This window comes from Zalophus californianus, chromosome 12 (genome assembly GCF_009762305.2).
Source record: "Zalophus californianus isolate mZalCal1 chromosome 12, mZalCal1.pri.v2, whole genome shotgun sequence".
Classification (NCBI taxonomy): Eukaryota; Metazoa; Chordata; class Mammalia; order Carnivora; family Otariidae; genus Zalophus; species Zalophus californianus.
The window spans coordinates 13,473,304-13,496,463 of NC_045606.1; the positions used below are offsets into that span (position 1 = coordinate 13,473,304).

Sequence of the window (23,160 nt, forward strand, 5' to 3'; positions counted from 1 at the left end):
GAGGTTTAAGCCCAGGGAAGCAGCATATGTAACAAGACTTTTAAGACAGAGAAGTGCATTGGCATATCTGACAACTCAAAACACCTATATGACTGAAGCTTGGCGAACAATCAGGAAAATGGCAGAGATGGGGTTAAAGAAATAGGCAAGGACATGATCCCAAAGATCAAAGAAGCAGGAGGTCCAGGATATGTTGGAGGAAGAACAAATATATTAATTTGACTATAGAACGAGGTTGATGAAAAACATTACACACAACCCTCATGTGTAAGATCTTAATTTAATCCTTACTACACAATAAGAGAAATAATGTTTCCCTTTAATAGCTGAAGAGGTCACAGGCTCAGAAGGGCTGAAGACCTTGCTAATAAGGTTGCACTGCTCATAAGCAAAGTCACAAATTCCAGACACTGCAACACAAGTCAAACCTTTCTACTACACAATAAGGAACAACAAAAAATAAGGTGAAAAGTACAAACTGGATTAAAAATCAAGCTAAGGAATATGGGATTATGGACAAAAACTAAAGGAAAAGAACCCCAATTAAAAGGATGATTCTAATTATCTTCATAGTACATACAGAATACTGTCAAAAGAAGTTCCTTTCTACAAAATTACCGTATATTATGTCATCCATTTTTTTTTATACTGTTCCTCAGAAGAGTAAGAGGGTGTGTGTGTGCATGTGTGTGTGTAGCTGGGGACAAGAGGGGGCTAAGTACCATGTTCAATCAGAACATACCTATTTTACTCGCTTATCTTAATTTAACTTGAAAAAGAATTTTGCTCTTTGAAAATGACAGATTATAATGGAGTCAACTTTGGTTCCAAAATCTTACTTTGAAGATCCAAAACCTACTAGAAGTAGAGCCTTTCACCACCATATGCCTTATGATAACTACTTTAATAAGTATTCTGATTTCTTTTTAGCTTTTCTGCTAAATCTCAAGCATATGCCACTACAGTTTATTAAAGGCAATTTCAGGTAAGAGTTTCACCTCCACACCTTCAGAAATAATATAAATGTCTACCATAAAGTTTCCTTGTATGTTAAGGCATGATATTAAAAATGCAAGGGAAATACTTTCTATACTACTATAAACTATTTCTCAATAACTAAAAAATGAAGACAAAATATTATGCACTGATGTTCAAAAAACAACTACTACTACTGACAAATATGCTTTTTTGTGTACTAGGTGACTCAAAAATCACTAAAGTAAATAATTCTTCAACTCAACTACATTTAAAATGAGAGTATGACATTAATGGAATAGTTTTATGTACCTAGTAATTACTCTGGTCAATACCTATGACAAAATCTGTAAGTCAGCAACATCATGCATGAGCAGAACTGGCTATGTAAATATGTATACATACCTTTGTCCTTCTTAAAATCCAAAGCATCTTCTTTATCAGTCACTATTTCCTTCATATTGATAATACTCTGATGGGTAAGCTGCCGGAGAATCTTAATTTCTCGAATTGCTGTAATAGGAAAGCCTTCCTTTTCATTATCTAGACGTACTTTCTTTAAGGCTACCATTTCTCCTATAAAAATTAAATAAAATCAAGTTACCAGATGATAATGCCAAATGACATTTCTCTTAATTTTAACTTTATTTTAATTTATAATGTCTGTTTTTACCTCTGGAAATTACAATGTTTATAGTTCAAGAAATTAAGTCTCTGGTTAAATAAAAACTATAAGATATTTATCCAAACTGTGGAATACTATACAACTGTTAAAAAGGATGGGGTAGGCACATAGGTACTATTATTTTATTCTCTCCAAGATATATTAAGTTAAAAAAAAGGTGATGATGAACAGCAGATGTATTACACTACCAATTTTAAAAAGTGAAGGAGCGGAGGATAAATTTACCCAATATGCTTATACATGCATAAAATCTCTGAACAGATGAGAAAATTCTGTACACTGTGCAGGTGAGAAAATAAGCTCGGACATATTAACTTGTCCAAAGGTGCCCAGTTACCTAGCAGTGAAACTGGGATTCAAAAACCTGGTTTAGCTATCTCAGAAGTATGTGCTCTTCCCACTACACTAAATGGCTTCACAATTCAGATATGAGTGAGTTCTGATCAGATAAAATCTAACTATTATATAGAATACACAAACACAAATCCTATTATAAGAAAAAATTCACTATTCTAAAGGTCTGTTCATTCCACTTCTTTGGAGAAAAAAGGAATTCTGTACTTACAAATATTCTAAAAAACAATGTTTATCCTTTTAATTATCAAAACTTACTTGATTGTTTTTGATGGAAGTCTAAAATATAGTATGATTCCTTGTTTAATAAACAGCTTTTAAAAGTTATAATTTAATATTTTTGATAATGCAGAATCATCATTATAAATATTATTACTCCATGCTGTAACTGCCCTCCAGAGTTTTCTTATACAAAATGGCTTCAAATAGCTCTATTTTAATCTACTGGTTTAATTTAACAAGGAATTATAAGTACAGATTAAGCACTGGCTCTATCCATTATTTGGTAAAATACATAGCCTCTGACACAGTCACTTTTAACTCTGCTGCAAAAACTTTTAAAACTTTCTCACAGGTTCCTGATTATGTTCTAAAAGATTAAGCTGCTAAATCTAGCCTCCAAAGGGTACCTTCAACAGAAAAAAGAATAGTTTGGGTAAAAGAAAAAGTCTTACATAAGGCTTAATACAACAAAATTTACTACTAAGACAGTCAAGATACTTCTGTCCTCTGATTACGAACAATGTAGGAATTTATTCACAATTAAAGAAACCTAAATCCCACCATACTACACATCACAAATACTAAAAAAAACTTTAAAAGTATATGTTTACACACCCACTTACACGTATTCATCTTACGTTAAGTGCACACATAAAACAAAAAACAAAATGAAACAAAAGCATGATAAATTCAAATTTAACTTAAAAAGAAAAAACACCTTAAATTACACATTTGAAGAGAAAATCAAATTAACTACATCCGATAGATCTAGAGATCCAGAGCAGTTGACACACTTACCAGTGTCTTTATCCCGGGCCTTGTAAACTTGTCCATAGGTACCTTCTCCAATAATTCCGATGATATCAAATTTATCCACGCAGCGTTTTCCCCAGTCAATATCTTTTTCTTTGATTTCACCATAGCGAGGCCCACATATTCTATCAAATATAGTTCTGAAGTTTTTATATACAATCAAGCAAGTTCAATAAACTGTTTAATATTTAATATCCAACCCTCCCCCAATCTTATATCCTTTATTCCCCCCCACCCTTGCACATTTGTGATCATCTAAGACAAGTAACACTGTAATTTGGTATTATAAATTATCATGAAAGTCAAGGCATCATTTCTCCATACCAACTCTTCTTCTAACAAGCTGAGAAAAAGAATTAAAGTTTGTATGAAGAACTTTCAAAAATAAATGTAATTTTCAATGAATGGATAAAACCAACTCTAATACAAAGAGTTAAAGTTCTCTAACCAACCTCCACGAAGATTTCCTTTTCATCCATTATATATATATATGTCACTCATTTTTCGAAAAACAAGTTTGACAATGAACATTACCAAAAATCTAACTATAAAGCTTATTGACAAATTTAGACTTATGGCTAGATGAAATTACCTTAAAAATGAAAACACAAGAAAGATTTTTAGTCCAAGAGAGTACAAAAGTATTAATATAATCAATTCCAGGAATCCACCTTGTGTATGTGTGTCTGCTTGTGTGTCATATATATATGTGTGTGTGTCATATATATATATATGACAAATATTTGACATTCTTCAAAAAAATAGGTAATTTTATAGTTTCTCAATATTCTGGTATTGTAATAGAAATTCAACTAGAGGAATAAAGCTACAATACTCAGAAAGATGATTTTAAAAGTTTTCTAGTTTTCTACTCTATACTAGAAAATCACCTCATACTCATGCTAGGCACCTGAACAGCAATTCTAAAATCAGATCTAACTCAAAGTCTTACTCACACTTTCCCTTGGTTTAGTAGAAATAAAAAAAGAATCAATGTTCTCCCTCTTTAACTGATAAACAGGTTTCAAGGGAAAGAGTTATCTCTAGGCACTTACTTGAAGCTAATTTAGGATACAGATTTCAAACCTTCTTCCACTCCACCTCTTGCAGAATGAAAAATACACTTAGTTATGGGAGCAAATGGATCTTAAAAAGCAAAGGAAAACATAGCAGCTTGCCCATTACTAATTTTGTTTGGGCTCACTGAATGCTGACTTCCACCTTCTCCAATTTCAGTGTTTTGTGTTACTTAAATATCTTAATTACAGAAATTATCTTTAATATGTAATAACCCAAGAAATTAATACATTACAAACTGTGAGAGAAAAATAAATTTGGTTTTATTAGTCATTTTAAATAGGTATGCAGGGAATTACGAAATTTTTTCAAAACTCTAAAATTTATTCATATACTTTTAAGTTTAAAGAATACACTTTTTATTATTTTAAATCTTAATTTTTTGTTTTATGATTTTATGATGACCCAGAATCATCTCTGGTCAATGTAAGAGCAGGTAGAAAGCAAGCACATACTTAGGCCTCCTTTTACTATGTAACTGTGTTGCTGTTTTCTTTTCTTCTGGACTCTTTGAGAGATCATCCCCTCCCGGTAGCTCAGGGGGCAGTGGTAAATCAGCAAGTAAACATCGTAGTTTCTTCTCTACTTCTTTTTTAACCGCTTTTACTGAAATATTTCCTCGTAAGCTAAAAGAGAAAGGAGTCACACAAATAAAACCCAAACATTTATCTGTGAAACAAAAATGCAGCCACATCTTACACTTAAGTAGCAATGGCAAAAAACTAAACTAAGTTTCTTGACTTTCCAGCTAAAATAATGTACTATATTCAATAGCAAAATACAAAATTTGGGGGCAAAAATGATACAGGATTAGATAAAAACTAAGGAAATCTGAGTAAGGTGTGAAGTTTAGTTACAATACTGTATTGATATGTGTTCACTGTTAACAAACGTACCATACTAATGTAAGATGTTAATAATGAAGAAACCTAAATATAGGGTATGTGGGGACTTTCTGTAGTACCATTATAATGTTTCTGCAAATCTAGAACTGTTCAAAAAAATAGTATACCTTTAAAGATGATATGGACTTACTATAAAACTGTAAATTAATACTAAAAAAGTTAACCTGTCATGCTTCACAGGAAAATTCATTAGTTTTGCAAGAGCATTTTGTTTGACTCTATTGGAGAGACATAAAGAGGTTTCTTACGAAATAACACTACATGCTATTATTTATCTTGCCCATTTAAATAACCACAAACAACTAATTTAGCTTTGCCCCTTTTCAGGGTTAATTCTCTTAAATTGAACAATGATTGTTTTAAATTTTTTTAAGGTTCTAGCTTACTGATATTACAGGTAAAAATTTTAGTTGTTAGTTTTGTACCTTTTTGAATGCATAAAGTATATCTTAACTAGGTAATTTGAGTATTTTAAACCTCCCAGTTACTAAAAATCTGTTTAATAATAAGATATTTCTTGAAAGAATCTTCACACAGTTTCATAGCAGTTGAGTCCCACAATGAAAAAGTTTAGTAAGACTACAACACGGGGGTCACAAATTACAAATGACATTATCAAAGTAAATCATTTCATTTTAATTATAACTTCTATTCATTTTGAACATTAATATTATTGCACAAACGCATGTTTTAATACCATCTGATAAAAACCATTTACCAATAACTATAATAAAATTGTGCCTTTTCTTCATAACCTTGTGTTACTCACTAGAAGGTTTTTTTTTTTTTAGATTTTATTTATCAGACTCACGAGAGAGAGAACGAGTGAGCAGGGGGAGTGGGAGAGGGAGAGAGAGAACCCAGAGCAGACTCCGCACTGAACACGGAACCCCACACAGGAATGGATCCCACCACCCGAGATCATGACCTGAGCCAAAATCAAGAGTCAGAGGCTTAACTGACTGAGCCACCCGGGCGCCCTAGAAGTTCCTTAACAGAGAAAACATGCTCAAAAGGGAACTGGTTTGCAGTTTTATTTTTAAAGTAATGGTATGGGAGCGCCTGGGTGGCTCACTGGGTTAAGCAACCGACTCTTGATTTCGACTCAGGTCATGATCTCAGGGTGGTGGGATTGAGCCCCACATGGGGCTCCACACAGGTAGTTTGCTCAAGATTCTCTCTCTCCCTCTGCCCCGCCCTGCCCCACCCAACGCTCACAGGCACATTCACACACTCTCTCAAAAAAAAAGGTAACACACAGCTCACTTTTCAGTATTAATGTTTGTCCATTCAACACATTGATATTATGCTTCTATGTGCTAGGTATTAGGTAAGGCACCAGAGTTTAACAGCAAAAATAACAACAAATGCATTAAGATAGAACTCCTCTCAGAAAGGAGCTACGGATAGTCTTTCGGAGAACACAGTCAAATAAGCACCAAGATAAAGTACTATACGAAGGGGTTCCTAGAATAATGTAGCTGAAGGGTAATTAAATCAGGATTGAAAGACAGTAAAGCCTTCTTTCTAAAAAAGGTACCACTTGAACTGCCTGAAAAGAACCTATTTCCAATAATTTACTTAGAAAACTGTAGTCTCTTACTTGTAAGGTTTTAGTCAAAAATTCTCATTTGTCTGAATATTCAAATCAACATTTCTAGAGGAAAAAAGTAAAAATCTTAATTTTACTTAGAGTATTACATGAACTACCAAATTCAGCAAGGCTCCCAGACTTCAGAGAAATGAAATACTAACTTTCTAAGAATGACACTGTATAATTAAAAACATCATTATTTTAATTGACTCCTTGTAATAACCAAATAGGAAGTGTATTTTTAAAAGTTCCCATGTATTATAGCAACAAAAACAATAAAATGCCTTAACAAGAAATGTACAAGATCAATAGAAGAAAATTAAAAGATACGACTGGTGAACATAAAACTGGATCTGAATGAACAGAAAGAAACCATGTTTTTGTATGGAAAACTGTAATATTGTAAAGCTATCAGTCTCCAAATAAATCTACTACATTCAGTTGAGTCCCAAACAATTTTAATATAACTTGACAAGCAGACTGACTATAAAATCTGTCTAAGAATAAAAGCAAAAATCTGCCCAAAAATTTCTGAAAAAGAATAATTAAGTGCGATTTGCCCTGTCATGTGGTCAACCTATTTTAAAAGATCCCAAACCAGAAGCCCAAGATTGGTTGAAGCCAAGGAATATGTATTATGGTCTACCCAACATTTTATAAAAGACTATGAATTAAATTGTCAATATTTTTAATTCAGAAGATTTACATAAATATTCAGATTTCAGGCTTCCTAAAAAAAAAAAAAATCAAAAGTTCTAGCAACACTGGGGCCCAAATTTATGTGGGCTTCAGCAGCACTGAAGCTGAGACTGAATAGCAGAGCTATTCACTAATCAGTAATTTACTCTATCCCTTCAACTTTTGTATTACCTGCCTACCCCTATAGCAGAAATCTGAGTTTGAGAACCAATATACCATGCATCTAAAGAAGTTAAAACAAAAAAGTACTGGCAAAGAAATAATAAAACATGTTAATAGAAGAGAGAGTCCAGAAATACAGGTATTTGTAAGAATTTTTATATATGGCACCACAAATTATGGATTATTCAGTAAATGATGTTAGAAACAACTGGATCTATCAGTCCACAGGGTGATGGGAGACAGCATCTTTCTTCGTCATGTAATAACCAAAAACAAATTTGTGTGACTTGACTTATCTTTTTAACTTTAAAAACCCATAAGTTATAAAGGAAAAATGATTATATCTGACTAGATTTAAAAACGAAAAACATACATATAGCCAAAAACAAAAAAAATAAATATCAAAGACAAGCAAAAGATTCTGATAAGCAAAGATCAAGATCCCTAACATAAAGAGCACCTACAAATCAATTAGAAAAAGGAAAACAATATTAAGGAAAAGTTAGCATAAGATATGAACAAGTAGTTCACTGGAAAAAATAAGTACCCAACAAGTATTCTGAAAGATGCTGTATCTCAATAATCAGAAAAATGCAAAATTAAATAATTATATATTTTAAAGACTATATAAATTGGTAACAGTCTTATTAAAGTACAATTTGGGGGTGCCTGGGTGGCTGAGTTGGTTAAGCATCTGCCTTCAGCTCAGGTCATGATCCCAGGGTCCTGAGATCATTCTCAGCAGGAAGTCTGCTTCTCCCTCTCCCTCTGCCGCCCCACCCTCTCACCCCCTGCTTGCACTCTCTCTCAAATAAAATCTTTAAAAAATAATAAAAATTAAAAAAAAAATGTATATACTTTATCCTGATAACTATCCTACAAAAACTGCTCTCATATACATGAAATATTAAGAGTTTGATAGCAAGCAATTATAAATCTAAGTATCCTTTAATCAATAGCTGAATAGTTAATAAGAGCATGATTTATCCATTCCTATAGATAGGAATATTGAACCTATCTATATACCAACATGGAAAGATCACCAACACATTAATGAAAAAAACAAGTAAAGGAGTATTATGCATAGTGTGATCCTAATTGTTTTAAAAAAAATAAAACAATTTATTATATGAAAGCATATAGTTAACAGTCTACGTTGTGATTTTCAGAGAATAATAAATTCCAGGTCTGGAAGAGAAGCAAAGTTCAAAGTGAGCCTAAAAGATATTACTTGGCCAGGAAGTACTCAAAAACAAGTGTCATGTCAAAAGGACAAATCAGTCAGCTTAAAGGAGTTCCCACTGGCCAAGAACATTTAGAGCATCAAAAAGAAGAGTGACTGGTGTTGAATCGATCTTTGGCCACACATATTAGTAGTAGTACCCAGGAGGTCTTAAAAACTTCTATATTCATGAAACGTACAAACACATTCAAAGACGGAAGAGCAGACACAACAGAAGTGAAAAGCAGAAGAGACAGAAAAGAAGGTGGGTTAAAAAATTGTTTTGAAGATAAGTATGACATGTACCACCATCTCATTAAAAACAGATACACAGGGGCGCCTGGGTGGCTCAGTTGTTAAGTGTCTACCTTCGGGTTAGGTTATGATCCCAGGGTCCTGGGATTGAGCCCCGCATCGGGCTCCCTGCTCCGCGGTAAGCCTGCTTCTCCCTCCCCCACCCCCCGGCTTGTGTTCCCTCTCTCCCTGTCAAATAAATAAATAAAAGCTTTAAAATAAAAAAAAACAGATGCGCAAAGAATACCCTCCTTAAGCACTCACTTGCATATATCTTGAGTTCCTGAAACTATCACCAGTAAAAATTTACCTCCAAAGCATGTATGAATAAAGTAGAAAACGAGGCTCACTGGCCCAGAATTACTGGATTCCTTTTCTTTTCTTTTTTTTAAGATTCTACTTGTTTTTTATTTAAGAGAGAGAGAGAGGGTGCACGAGTTGGGGGGGGGGCGGGCAGAGGAGGAGGGATAAGCAGACTCCCACCGAGCAGGGTGCTTGATTGGGGCTCAATCCCAGGACCTTGAGATCATGACCTGAGCCGAAGTCAGATGTTTGACTGAGCCACCAAGGCGCCCCCAGAATTACTGGATTCTTGGCAACTGGGCTATTCTCTCACTAATGAAGTGACTCAGTTCTGCATTCATGCTTCTCTGTGATGGAGAGCCCATTCCCAGATTAATCAAAATTATAAATCACTACTCTGTTATGAACCTTCAGTGTTCCTAGAGAACAGTCAAACCTGTAAATACCATAATTAGAGTGGTATAACTGGAGAATACCTGATTATATTGGATGAGACCTCTTGGCAATATTTTTGATTATAGAAAAAAGACATCACAGAGAGGGCATGAAACAGGAATTATGATTTTTTTTGTTTTAAATTATAAAATTTTCATAATGCCAGCCAAAGTGAGCACTTGAAAGACCTACCCACACAGCATTTTTATCCACTTGTTTTCAAATTCTACAAAGATGTCAGCTAGGAGAACTGCTCATATAGTTGTTCTTTAAGAGAAAATGAGGGGAAAACAGCTCTAATTCCTCCATAAAAATAAAAATGGAAAAGGTTAAGTGGTATAACAGACAGATATTACATAGTAGCATAATGCTTCTATCCTAGCATACATTTCAGAAATATTCTTAGGACTGCATTTACTTTACACTCACTCTTATCTTCATCTTCTAAAAAATAAAATGTTTCAAAATAAAAAAAAAACCTCCTACCCCCAAGATTCACAATATAAATCTGTAAACATGTTAAAGGAAAACAAACACATTACGGGTTTCCTGTAACATATAATTAAATCTCCAATTGCAAAAAATTAAAAAGATTCAAGAAAAATCTAAAAAATGATAAACTCATAAAGCTAAAGATAAAATTAAAGATTTAAAGATTAAAGAATTAAAGATAAAATTTCTAAGACCGCTGAAGAAACCTAGAAATAACCAATATACCTGCTTTGTATCACCCAGGGCACAGTCTCTCATAAATTGTCCTGTTTCTCAAAGTGTCATTAAGGAATACTAAGCTAAAGAAAACACAGTACGGGCATTTCTAATTCCCAAGCTGAAATATACATTGTATATCCCAAGGCAACAGCAAATTGTTCCTGGAATTCTTAAACTATAATTCTGTCATCCTACATGCAACGTGCTTCATTTTAAGGTGTACATAATAAAGGTAAATTACTTATGACTTTTTTGGAACCTTTCTATGGTGGGGGGGGGTGTCAGGTAACTTCCCACTTCAAACTTGTCTGTCTTTCTTTCAACTGTTAGTGACAACACTTTCTGGCGCTTACCCATCGGCATCTTTATGCTCAGGCAGGACGGGAGGCAAAGGTAACGGTGGTAACGTGGAGGTCACCAGAGCCACATGTTGTTGCTCCTTCTCCTTGGCTCCCAAGCTCGGTGTAAGTGGTTTGGTTTTCTCTTTAAGAGATACTGGTTCATCCTTTGTAGCAGCAGATTTACTCTCCTTTCCAACTCCGACTGCTTTCTTGGTGGCTTTATCTACAATCAAGTTATTGTCCACCTTTGCTACCTGAAGAGGTGGCTTCGTTTTTGCCTTGTCATTTTTTAAAGTTCCACCACCTGAGGGAGAAGGTGCATGTTCCGTTCTCAGTTTCTTCACATCCTTCACATGGTTGATTTGTGAGGCGCCGGCCCCGGCCTCCGCGCTCCCTTTCGTAGGCGTAGAAGTGTTGGCAGCTTTAGCAGCTTTGGCAGCGGCCTCAGCAGCCTTCGCCGCCTCTGCAGCCTTTGCCGCCTCCGCAGCCCTCGCCGCCTCTGCAGCCCGGGCTTTCTTATTCTTGTTCAACTCGGCTGCCAGGCTGCTCTTCAGAGTTAGTGTGCTAGGAGAAATGCTGGAATGACGGCTTCTGGATCTAGACAATCTGTGCCTGCTACGGGATCTTGAATGCCTAGATGAAAATGGGCTTCTGCTTCGGGATTTGGCAGAACGTCTGGTGGAAAATAATGAACATTTAGTCAGTAATTCAGAAAAGTTGAGTTTGAAATTTATAAAAACTGCGAACTCAAGCCTCTGAAATCAAACAGAAATTTATTTAATTTCAATATCATCATATAGTTTGTGGGAGGATTTTTTAAAAACAGAAAATGCTTTTAAGCAGATTATTGTCTGGTAGCTATAATTTTCCTGAAAAGAGACTGATGATCTCGATCTTGGTCTAGTCTATGAATGCTCAAAGGTGAGAATGGATGAAAGTAAACCTCTGTGAGGAGAAATACTGTAAGGTTAGGAGAAAAAGTGTGACAAGGTGTCCCTGCTGTCTCGGAAAACAGAAGTATGCAACAAGGACACACCAATGGTAGCAGTGGCAGGGTCAAGTTTGACCAATCATTCAACAGGGAGCCCATCTCTACACCTGAAGAGCATCCTTGCCCCACAAGTTCAGAAGTCAGTAGTGCTCTGTCCAAAGGAAGAGTGAAAAAGATAAATGCCTGTCATGAGACAGTAAATACCAACAGTCTCTAAAGTTTGGAAACTACTTAATAGTGACGGTGTAATTCACTTCCCAAAAATTACTGGAAACCACAAAAAGTATCATATATTTTAAAAGTATGGTGGCAACCAAAATTCCTATAAAACAAATGAAGCACAGCACCACGTGAAAGGAAGCTGAAGTTTTCAAATCCACACCTTATCAAAACTAAAAACAAATACCAGACAAAGGCACTATGATAGTACTTTGACATGTTTGCCATGTCTCATTTTAATGCTCACATCAACCCCAGTGAAGTACCTACAGTTTACAGATTAGAAATTTAATCTAAAATATGTCACGGAAAATTAATCCCATACTTAATGGTAGTTGTACTGGTATTTATCTTAACTGCCACTACCCTATTCCTCCAATCTTCTGCCCAACTCTGTGCCCAAGGAGGCTAACCTTAACAGACACATCTTCTGGGGCGCCTGGGTGGCTCAGTCGGTTAAGCAGCTGCCTTCGGCTCAGGTCATGATCTCAGGCTCTCATACCCACACTGGGTATGGAGCCTACTTAAAAAGATAATACCGGGGCGCGTGGGTGGCTCAGTCATTAAGCATCTGCCTTCGACTCAGGTCATGGTCCCAGGGTCCTGGGATCGAGCCCCACATCAGGCTCCATGCTCAGCGGAAAGCCTGCTTCTCCCTCTCCCACTCCCCCTGCTTGTGTTCCCTCTCTCACTGTCTCTCTCTGTGTCAAATAAATAAATTTTTAAAAAATCTTAAAAAAAAAACAAAAAAAAACAGACCCATCTTCTGGGTTTCAGTGCTACCTGTCACTGGTAGATCAGAAGGTAGAGAAATGCTGGATTATTTCTTCCCAGCACTCTCCTTTTGGTCACATTTTCTGACAGAAGCTTTGTCACCCTACCACCATGGCTCCTGTCAGGCACCCCTTTCTCCACCGCGCTCCCCAGGCTCTAATAACACTATATTTTCCTTCCCTCTGTAACTACAGAAAACATCCCTTGTGGGTTCCCTTAAATCCACCTCCACCCCTGCAGTCCTTCATTAAAGTCTCTTGCACCATCTCAGTTGGATCCATTTCCTTCTAGAACCTTGCCTGATCTAGTTGTTTTAAACCCAGACCTTGTGGCTAGGTCAACACAATAAACAAATAAATACACTGTGAAGGAGATAGCTCCTGCTGAAATTTTGTAGAAGTTACAGGGAGAGGGTAAATAAAGCAAAGAAACTCCTAAGAAACCATAATTAAAATGGGTAGAGAGAAAAGGAAGGACTGAAAATTTTGTTTATATCTGACATTAATAGAGCATGGAGGAAAATACTGAGAAACATTCTACAATTCTAGTATGAAAACGAAATGGTGATTAGGTTTAAGATAAACTCAAATACAAATTCAACTACTCCCTCATTCTTTCAAAAAGATTTCAAAATGTCCTAAGGGCTAATTGGTGTTCAGCACTGAGGCAGTGTTTCATATAAACCCCACACTTTATACATAGTACTTATGTAACATTATTTTAGATTAATGGGAACACAGTTTAGAAAACATTCAAATCTAAACTTGCTTACCATTAAACTTTCATTAAAATTACCAATGAGCTGACAACTATTTGTGGAAATGCGAGGAAATGTTTTGTTAAATATAAAGTAGTAAATATCTTAGACAACTTTAGTGTAAGAACCAAAAATGTCATAAAATGAAACAGCCACATTTTTCTTTAAACTGTTGGTACCCTTTTTTTTTTTAAAGATTTTTTTATTTATTCATTTGAGACACAGAGATACAGGGAGAGAGCATGAGCAGGGGGAGGGGCAGAGGGAGAGGGAGAAGCAGGCTCCCCGCTGAGCCAGGAACCCTGTGCGGGGCACGAACCCAAGGCCCTGAGATCATGACCTGAGCCAAAGGCAGACGCTTAACGACTGAGCCACCCAGGCGCCCCTTAACCACATTTTATTTCTTCTCCCTTCAGACTCTTAGACCTCAAAACAAATCTCACCATACTTCTAGAGCAGCAGAAAGGTACAGAGCAGGAGGAAAGCAAAGAGACTATCATTTGTCATCAGAGGTAATAGCACAGATCTTTTGTTAAATTAACTTTCCTACACTAGCAAGATTCTGGTCACCGAATACATACAGACACATAAATTATATTTAACTGAGAGATTTATGACCACTAAGTTTCCCTAAGAAAAGAGAGACAAATATATCAGGTAAAATCCCAACACAATTAACTCCTCTGGCCTATTAAATTATTCTTTTCTGGAGAGAATCTGGAAAAGCATTATCAGCCAAAACTTAAAAGACATACCCTCCATTCTTCTCCGATTCCTCTGTTTCTCGTCAAAAGTTCCTTAACTTTTTAACTTCATGTCCTAGTAAACATGCATTCTCTCATGCATATTTACTAATAAGTAAATATTTACTAATAAATGTCAATGATATATTTACAGTTCATAACATGGTTTGGGAACCTAAAATTAAATATAATCACAGAATTCAAGTTTAGGTTATTTTTACTAATAACCTAATTCTTCAGCCATACAAAGTTATGAGGATAAGAAAGAACTGCATCTCTAAGACTATATATAATGAATTATATCATGAAGTCTCAGTAAAAGAACTGAAATGGATTTGGTAGACAGGAAGTCCTTTTTTTTAAAGATTTTATTTATTTGACACAGAGGGTGGGCACGAGTGAGAGTGGGGAGAGACAGAGGGAGAGGGACAAGCAGACTCTGCACTGAGCAGATCCCAACTTGGGGTTCAATCTCACAACCCCAAGATCATGACCTGAGCCAAAACCAAGGGCTGATTGCCTAACCAACTGAGCCATCCAGGTGCCCCACAAGTCCTTCTTTAAAGATTTTTCTTCTTTCTAAAAATGTTTTTTTCTAGGGGCGCCTGGGTGGCTCAATTGTTAAGCATCTGCCTTCGGCTCAGGTCATGATCCCAGGGTCCTGGGATCAAACCCTGCATTGGACTCCCTGCTCCGCGAGAAGCCTGCTTCTCCCTCTCCCACTCCCCCTGCTCGTGTTTCCTCTCTCACTGCCTCTGTCAAAATAAAATAAATAAAATCTTTAAAAAAAATAAAAAATAAAATGTTTTTTTCTAATATTTCTATACTGTAGAATCTGCAGTGAATACATATTAGCTGTTTATCTGTTTTTAATTTTTTTTAAGCTTCTTTTTAAGATTTTATTTATTTGTGAGAGAGAGCGCACGTGCGTGCACAAGAAGGGGGAGCTGCAGGCAGAGGGAGAAGCAGGCTTCCCGCCAAGCAGGGATCCCATCCTGGGACTCGATCCCAGGGTCCTGGCATCATGATCCGAGCCAAAGGCAGACGTTCAACCAACTGAGCCACCCAGGCATCCCAATGTTTTTATGAAATGATAGTATCTCTTTAAGAAGTTAAGAGAACTTTCTGTGTTTCTAAGGTTTCCAAATTCATATAACACAAAGCAGAACCACACTAAAAACTCAGTATCCTGAAACTCAACTAGTTAGTGCTCATTGTTCATTAGGTTAGTGTTCCTTAGAAAGAAAGCATGGTGTACTATTCACTCAACTGTATCATGCAATGTCTCCAAGAGTCCAGGTCTTCTGAAATGGTGCATAATTAGCAAACGCTGATTCTTAAAAATTTTACTGTAAGATGATCTAATCCTTTACATAAAGCCATATTGAACAGTGCTATCCAAAAGAACTTTCTGGAATGACAGTGTTCTATACATGTTGTGTCTGATACAGTAGCCACTATTTTCAACATTTTTTAGCCTAGTTTTTCTACCCTGCTCATTTATTTTCTTTTTAATACGGGAATTTAATATATGATAAAGAGTATTTTGGGGCACCTGGGTGGCTCAGTCGTTGGGCGTCTGCCTTCGGCTCAGGTCATGATCTCAGGGTCCTGAGATCGAACCCTGCATCAGGCTCCCCACTCCACAGGAAGCCTGCTTCTCCCTCTCCCACTCCCCCTGCTTGTGTTCCCTCTCTCATTGTGTCTCTCTGTCAAATAAATAAATTCTTAAAAAAAAAAAAGAGAGAGAGAGAAAGAGAATGGGCACACATGTGAGCGGGGGAAGGGACAGGGGCAAAGGGAGAGCGAAAGAGAAAATCTTAAGCAGGCTCCACGCCCACTGTGAGCCTTTGGGCTGAAATCAAAAGTCAGACACCCAAAAGGACTGAGCCATCCAGGCGCCAATACCCTGCTTATTTCATATGCTAATAGCAGTTATACCCATTTCAAAAACTTTTTGATTACCTTCCCCAAAAGGATATAAAAACACTTCCCATGCAAGGATCATCCAACATATGCTAATCAATACATGTGATATACCACATCAACAAAATGAAGGAAAAAAATCACATGATCATCTCAGTAGATGCAGAAAAAGCATTTGATAAAATTCAACATCCTTTCATGATAAAAACTAAACAAACTGAGTATAGAAGGAACATACCTCAAAATAAAGGCTTATACTCAATGATGAAAAGCTGAAAGCTTTTCCTCTAAGATCAGGAACAAGACAATACCCACTCTTAACACTTTCATTCAACATAATACTAACCTGAGCAATCAGGCAAAAAAAAATTTTTTTTAAAAACAAGAGAAATTGGGGCACCTGGGTGGCTCAAGTCGGTTAAGTGTCCGACTCTTGATTTTGGCTCAGGTCATGATCTCGGGGTCTTGGGACTGAGCCCTGAAACAACTCCCCAATCCATGGGGAGTCTGCTTGAGGATTTCCTTCCCTCTCCCTCTGCCCAACTTCCCCCTCCCACAGGTATGTGTGTGTGTGCGCACTCTCTCTCTCTCTCAAATAAATAAATAAATCTTAAAAGAAAAAGCATCAAAATCAAAAAGGGGTAAAATTTTGTTTGTAGAAAACCCTTCAAAGATGCCACTAAAAGGATGTTAGAACTAATAAACAAATTCAATAAAGTTGCAGGATACAAAATCAACAGCTGATCCTGGAACAATGTAGAAGTTAGGAGAGCCCAAGACTTGTACAGCTGAAAATCCGCCTTTAACTTCTGACTCTCCAAAAACTTAAGTGCCAATAGCGTTCTGTTGACCTGATCCCTTAAAGGTAAAATAAACAGCCGGTTGACATATATTTTGTATATTATATGTATTATATATTGTATTCTTTAAAAAAGCTAGAAAAAAAGAAAATGTTATTTAAAAAATCATAAAGAAAATACATTTACAGTACTATATATCTATCTATTGAAAAAAAAATCCGTGTATAAGTGGACCCACGTTGTTCAAACCTGTGTTCTTCAAGGGTCAATTGTGTTTCTATAAACTAACAATAAAATACTGAAAAGAGAAAGAAAATAATCTTATTTATAACAGCATCAAAAAGAATAAAATACTTAGGAATAAATTTAATCAAGGAAGTGAAAGAAACTGATGAAAGAAATTGAAGAAGGCACAAATAAATGGAAAGATATTCTGGGCTAATGAAATATGAGAATTAGTACTGTTAAGATCTCCATACTATGCAAAACCATCTATAGAGTCAATGCCATCCCTATTAAAATTTCAATGGCGGGCGCCCGGGTGGCTCAGCTGGTTAAGCGACTGCCTTCGGCTCGGGTCATGATCCTGGAGTCCCGGGATCGAGTCCCACATCGGGCTCCCTGCTCGGCAGGGGGTCTGCTTCTCCCTCTGACCCTCCCCCCTCTCATGTGCTCTCCATCTCTATCTCATTCTCTCTCTCAAATAAATAAATAAAATCTTTAAAAAAAAATAAATAAATAAAAAATAAATAAATAAAATTTCAATGGCATTTTTCACAGAAACAGAAAGAACAACCCGAAAATTCATATGGAACCACAAAAGACCCAGAATAGACAAAGCAATTGGGAAAGAACAACAAATTTAGAGACAGCACACTTCCTGATTTCAAAGTGTATCACAAAGCTATAGTAATCAATATAGTATGGTATTGGCATTGGAAAAAAAAAAAGACATAAATCAGTGAAACACAGTGGAGAACCCAGAAATAAATCCATATATATATATATGTATATATATATATAGACATGACCAATTAATTTTCAATAAAAGAGCCAAGAATATACAATGGGGAAAAGATAATCTCTTCATAAATGGTGTTGGGAAAACTGGATAGCCACATGAAAAAAAAAAAAGAAAATAAATTGGACCCCTATCTTATACTATACACAAAAATCAACTCAAAATGGATTAAAGACTTAAAGATAAGACCTGAAACCATAAAACTCCTAGAAGAAAACACAGGGGATAAGCTCCTTAACATGGGTTTTGACAATGGTTTTCAGATTTGACACCAAAAACAAAACAGCAAAAATAAACAAGTGAGACTACATCAAACAAAAACTATGCTCTGCAAAGGAAACCATCAACAAAATGAAAAGGCAACCTATAGAATGGGAAGAAATACTTGCAAACCATAAATATAATAAGTAGTTAATATCCAAAATATCCAAGGAACTCCTACAACTCAAATAGAGAAAAAAACAAAACAAAACACCCAATTAAAAAGTGGACAAAGAAACTGAACAGACATTTTTTCAAAGAGGACATCCAAACATCTAACAGGTATCTGAAAAGGTGCCCAACATATCTAATCATCAGGGAAATGACATTCCAAAACTACAAAGATATCACCACACACCTGCTAGAATGTCCATCATCAAAAAGATAAGCAGTAACAAATGCTGGTGAGGATGTAGAGAAAAGAGAACCCCTGTGCACTGCTGGTGAGAATGTAAAGTGACAGAGCACTATGGAAAATAATATGGAGATTACTCTAGAAGTTAAAAATATAACTACGGGGCGCCTGGGTGGCTCAGTCGTTAATCGTATGCCTTCAGCTCAGGTCATGATCCCAGGGTCCTGGGATCGAGCCCCACGTCGGGCTCCCTGCTTGGCAGGAAGCCTGCTTCTCTCCCTCTCCCACTCCCCCTGCTTGTGTTCCCTCTCTCACTGTGTCTCTCTCTGTCAAGTAAATAAAATCTTTAAAAATATATATATATAACTACCAAATGATCCAGATAACCCGCTTCTGGGTAAATAAGCCAAAGGAAATGAAAAGTACTATCTCAAAGAGAATACCTGTACTCTCACGTTCACCGTGGCACGATTCACAATAGCCAAGGAACAAAAACAACCTAAGTGTCCATCAACAGATGAATAGATACACAAAACGTGGTGAGTGTGTATGTGTGTGTAATGGAATACGATGCAGGCTTTAAAAAGGAAGGAAAATCTGCCATTTGTGACTATACAAATGAACCCGAAGAGCCTTATGCCATGTGAAATAAGCCAGAGAAAGACAAATATTGCACGGTATCACTTACGTGTGGAATCTTTTAAGTCAAACTCAGAGAGAGGATAGAAGGGTGATTTCCAGGAGCTAAGAGGGAGGGGAAAAAGAGGGAAGCTGGTAAAAGGATACAAACTTTCACTTATAAGATTAATAAGGTGTGAGGATCTAAGTGTAACATGGTGACTACAGTTGATAATACTGTATAACTGAAATTAAAAAATAAAAGAACTCTAACCCCCCCCAAAAAAGGAAATGTATGAGATGACGGATGTATTACTTAATTTGTTTATGGGAACCCTTTCACAATATATATATGTATCAAATCATCAAGTTGACACTTCAAATATATTAGAATTTTGTCAATTATATCTTAATAAAACTAGGAAAAATGCTTTCTAAACTGAAAAACAGTAATAAAGTAGTAGTACTTTTTCAAAAACCTTTCTCAATTATCCCTTTTGTTACCTTCTCAGTCAAAATTCTAAATATTCCTATATAATTTGCCATATATTGGTATTAGAACAGCTCAATTAACTTATTTTTCAATTAACTATTAACACTACTATGGCAGCCTCTTAAATTCATCTCCCTGCTTCAGATCTTCCTTCACCCTATCTAAGCCATACTTAATGCAAAATGAACACCTTCCTCTAACATCTACTCCTTGCAATTCTGTAATTTTAATTTCACCACTCCCCTCTACCTATTTACCCAGGCTAGAAATCTTCCCAGATTCCTGATGCCCATAGCACATCCCAACAACTATCTCACTTTATCAGTTCTAACCTTACATTCCCTTACATCCACGCTTCTAAGCATGTTTCCTATTGCTGCTGTAACAAATTACCAGATTTATAATGGCTTAACCACACAAATTTATTATCTTACAGTTCTTGAAGGTTGAAATTCCCAAAATCAGTCTCATTGGGCTAAAATCAACACATCACCAGGGCTTTGTTCCTTCTGCAGTCTCTTGGGAAAATGTTTCCTTGCCTTTCTCAGCTTCTAAAGATCCATGCCTTGGCTCTCAGTCCTCTAACAATCTGTACCTCTGCTTCCCTGATCACATTTCCTCTTCCTCTGCTTCTATCCTCACAGGGTCTTTTCTGACTCTGCTGACCCTCCTGCTTCCTTTTATAAAGACCCTTGTAATTACATGGCACCCACCTGTACAATCCAGGATAATCTCTCCATCTCAAGATCCCTCTTTTAATCAGACCTACAAAGTCCCTTTTGTCATGTAAGGTAACATATTCACAGGTTCACTGGGACATCTTTGGGTGGGCCATTATTTAGCCTAGCACACCCTCCTATTTCTCAAGGCCCCTGTTGTGTTTCAGACCCCATTATATCCCCTCATGGCTACCTTATCATCTTAAAAATCTTCATATCTAGTCTCTCCCTGCTCCAATTATTTCTACAGACACTATACCCAAACTAATCTTCACTGTTCAATGAATATTACATGTCCCAAATTCACTCACTTTCCTTTTTAGTAGCTATTCCAAACCTTCACAAGCTATTCCAAACCTTTCTACCAAGTTAACAATTTCCAAAGGTCTTTTCTTAACATCACTTTACTTCTATTTTGCAGAAAAACAAAACTAAACACAAAAATTATCAGGCATGTCTCTTGCCTGCAAGCTTAACCTATATCTCCATCTACCTCACATTTTACCTGAGGTGTTCCTCTTCCTACCCAAGGCTAACTCTTGTATAATGCTATCAATGCCATATCTCTAGATCTTACTTCAAAGAGTCTGGGCCACAAATCAGCAGCATCAGCCTCATCTGGGACTTTGGCAGAAATGCTGTACCTCAGGCCCCAACCCAGACCTTCCGATTCAGAATCTGCATTTTAACAAGATCACCACTGAAGTTTGAGATGCACTATGCTAGGCTCCTCTATGACCACTCAATTACTTGCAACTTCAACCCTTTGCTATCCCCTCAAGGATTAAATAATTCAAGTCTCTTAAAATCTTTTAAAACAGACAAGAAGGGGTGTCTGGGTGGCTCAGTTGGTTAAGCGGCTGCCTTCGGCTCAGGTCAAGATCCCAGGGTCCTGGGATCGAGCCCCACATCGGGCTCTATGCTCAGCGGGAAGCCTGCTTCTCCCTCTCCCACTCCCCCTGCTTGTGTTCCTGCTCTCGCTGTCTCTCTGTCAAATAAATAAAATCTTAAAAAGAAAAAGACAAGAAAAAACAAGCAAATAATAGTACTCTGAAATTTTATCTTTTTCTCTCCTTCCAATTACAGCCAAATTCTCATACATACACACCCCCACGTAGCCCTCAAACCACGGTAATTTGGCTTGTATCCTCACTGAAATTACTAAAGTGACCAATGACCTATCTTTGGGGTGGGGGGAAATATCAATACCTGTGATGACAATGCTGACCACACCCTTAAAAACACTTCCTAACCGCTTTTACTACGTTCTCTTTCCTGATTATTTTCTTTCTTCCGTGGCTATTTCTCAGTGCTCTCTTAAGAGTCCTCTTCTTCACTAAGTTTATCCACCCACAAGAGTCTAATTACGCTATGAATGGTTTAAATTGTCACCTAAACGTTGATTACCCCACCAAGTCATCCTCCCCGCTCCCAATCATCCTGCGTGCCACTTCAACACAATACAGATAAAACGATTAAGCTTCCTCTCCAAATCCACCCCTTTTCTTCTTAAAGATACCCTATTCTGAGGCAATGGCAGATTCCGAAATTCTGGAATAGCAAAGATCCAGAAATCATTCTCCCTTTCCTTTCTTCTTCCACATCCAACTGATCTCCAAGTCCAGCCAATTTTACATCTTAAGCATCTCGACAGTTTTCCAGGCTCTCTGTCCCCAAAGCTATTCTTTCTCATTTGGCCCTACATCATCTCTCACTTGGCTCAGTGCAACAGTCTCCTCTCTGGGTTTCCCAACCTCAAATCTCTATCCTTTCCAATTTACTCTCCCTACCATCATCTGAATCTTTCAGTTACCCCTCTACCAAAGCTCTTGACAGCCTTGCTCTGCATACAAAGACCTTGTCCAGCCAGCCCAAAACATACAAAGTGTCAGGCAGAGAAGCTGCTCTCACATTCCTCTCTTCACCTCTTATATCTGGCTAAGTAGAGGGATACTTCCTATCATACCACAATGTCTACCACACCTCTATCAAGCCTTCCCTCATGCCAGAGCTGGAGATGTTCCTCATCCTATAATCCTACTATACTTTGTTCATACCTCATTAGAATAATATTTAGATAATCTGTCTTCCCCAAAGACTGAGATCACTGTACCCCCATAGCTCTGACTAGCACAAACCTGGCAAAGGTAGATGATGCTCAATAAATATTTGTAGAATTCAGTACACTGATGAGAGTATTAAACAAACATACAGTACAGTATGTTTTAAACAAACATACAGTAAACCTCACAGTTTACAGAACAGTTTTATCGACATTCTTCATTTGACTTGTTCTTCATAGCAACCAAGGTATACAGAAAAGCGATGAGGGAACTAAGAAGAGAGTTAAGAAATTTATTTAGAGTTCAAGAGCTATAAAGAGAGAGAGTCAATATGAAGATCAAGTCTTCTAATTCAAAGCGAGGCACTACTTTTTTTTGCTACCACATCAAACTACATCCTTCCCCTCCGTTTATTTAATTTTTATCTGTCTTTAAGGATCAAGTTAAAGTCACATCTCCTCTATTACCTTCCCATTTGCTAAAATCACATAACGCTTGTGACATACTGCTTTGTATTTTATGTCTCTGTCTTTTAAAGACATAAATTGGATTATGCTATACCTTTGCCTAAAACTCTCCAATGGCTTCTCACTGCATTTAGAATAAAAATAAAAACCTTTATTGTGAT

The 23,160-nt window shown here is 36.8% G+C and overlaps 1 protein-coding gene across 4 annotated transcripts in view; it reads right to left on the bottom strand.

Moving 5' to 3' along the window:
• The window catches only part of CDK13 (cyclin dependent kinase 13), a 119,097-nt gene that overhangs the window by 79,851 nt on the left and 16,086 nt on the right, over positions 1 to 23,160 (bottom strand). For all 4 annotated transcript variants that reach the window (XM_027574448.2, XM_027574446.2, XM_027574447.2 and 1 more), the window contains exons 2-5: positions 10,805 to 11,467; positions 4,582 to 4,752; positions 3,035 to 3,174; positions 1,381 to 1,551 (exon numbers count right to left, since the gene is read on the bottom strand). In XM_027574448.2, coding sequence (XP_027430249.2) covers positions 1,381 to 1,551; positions 3,035 to 3,174; positions 4,582 to 4,752; positions 10,805 to 11,467 — 1,145 coding nt within the window. The remainder of the gene's footprint in view (positions 1 to 1,380; positions 1,552 to 3,034; positions 3,175 to 4,581; positions 4,753 to 10,804; positions 11,468 to 23,160) is intronic.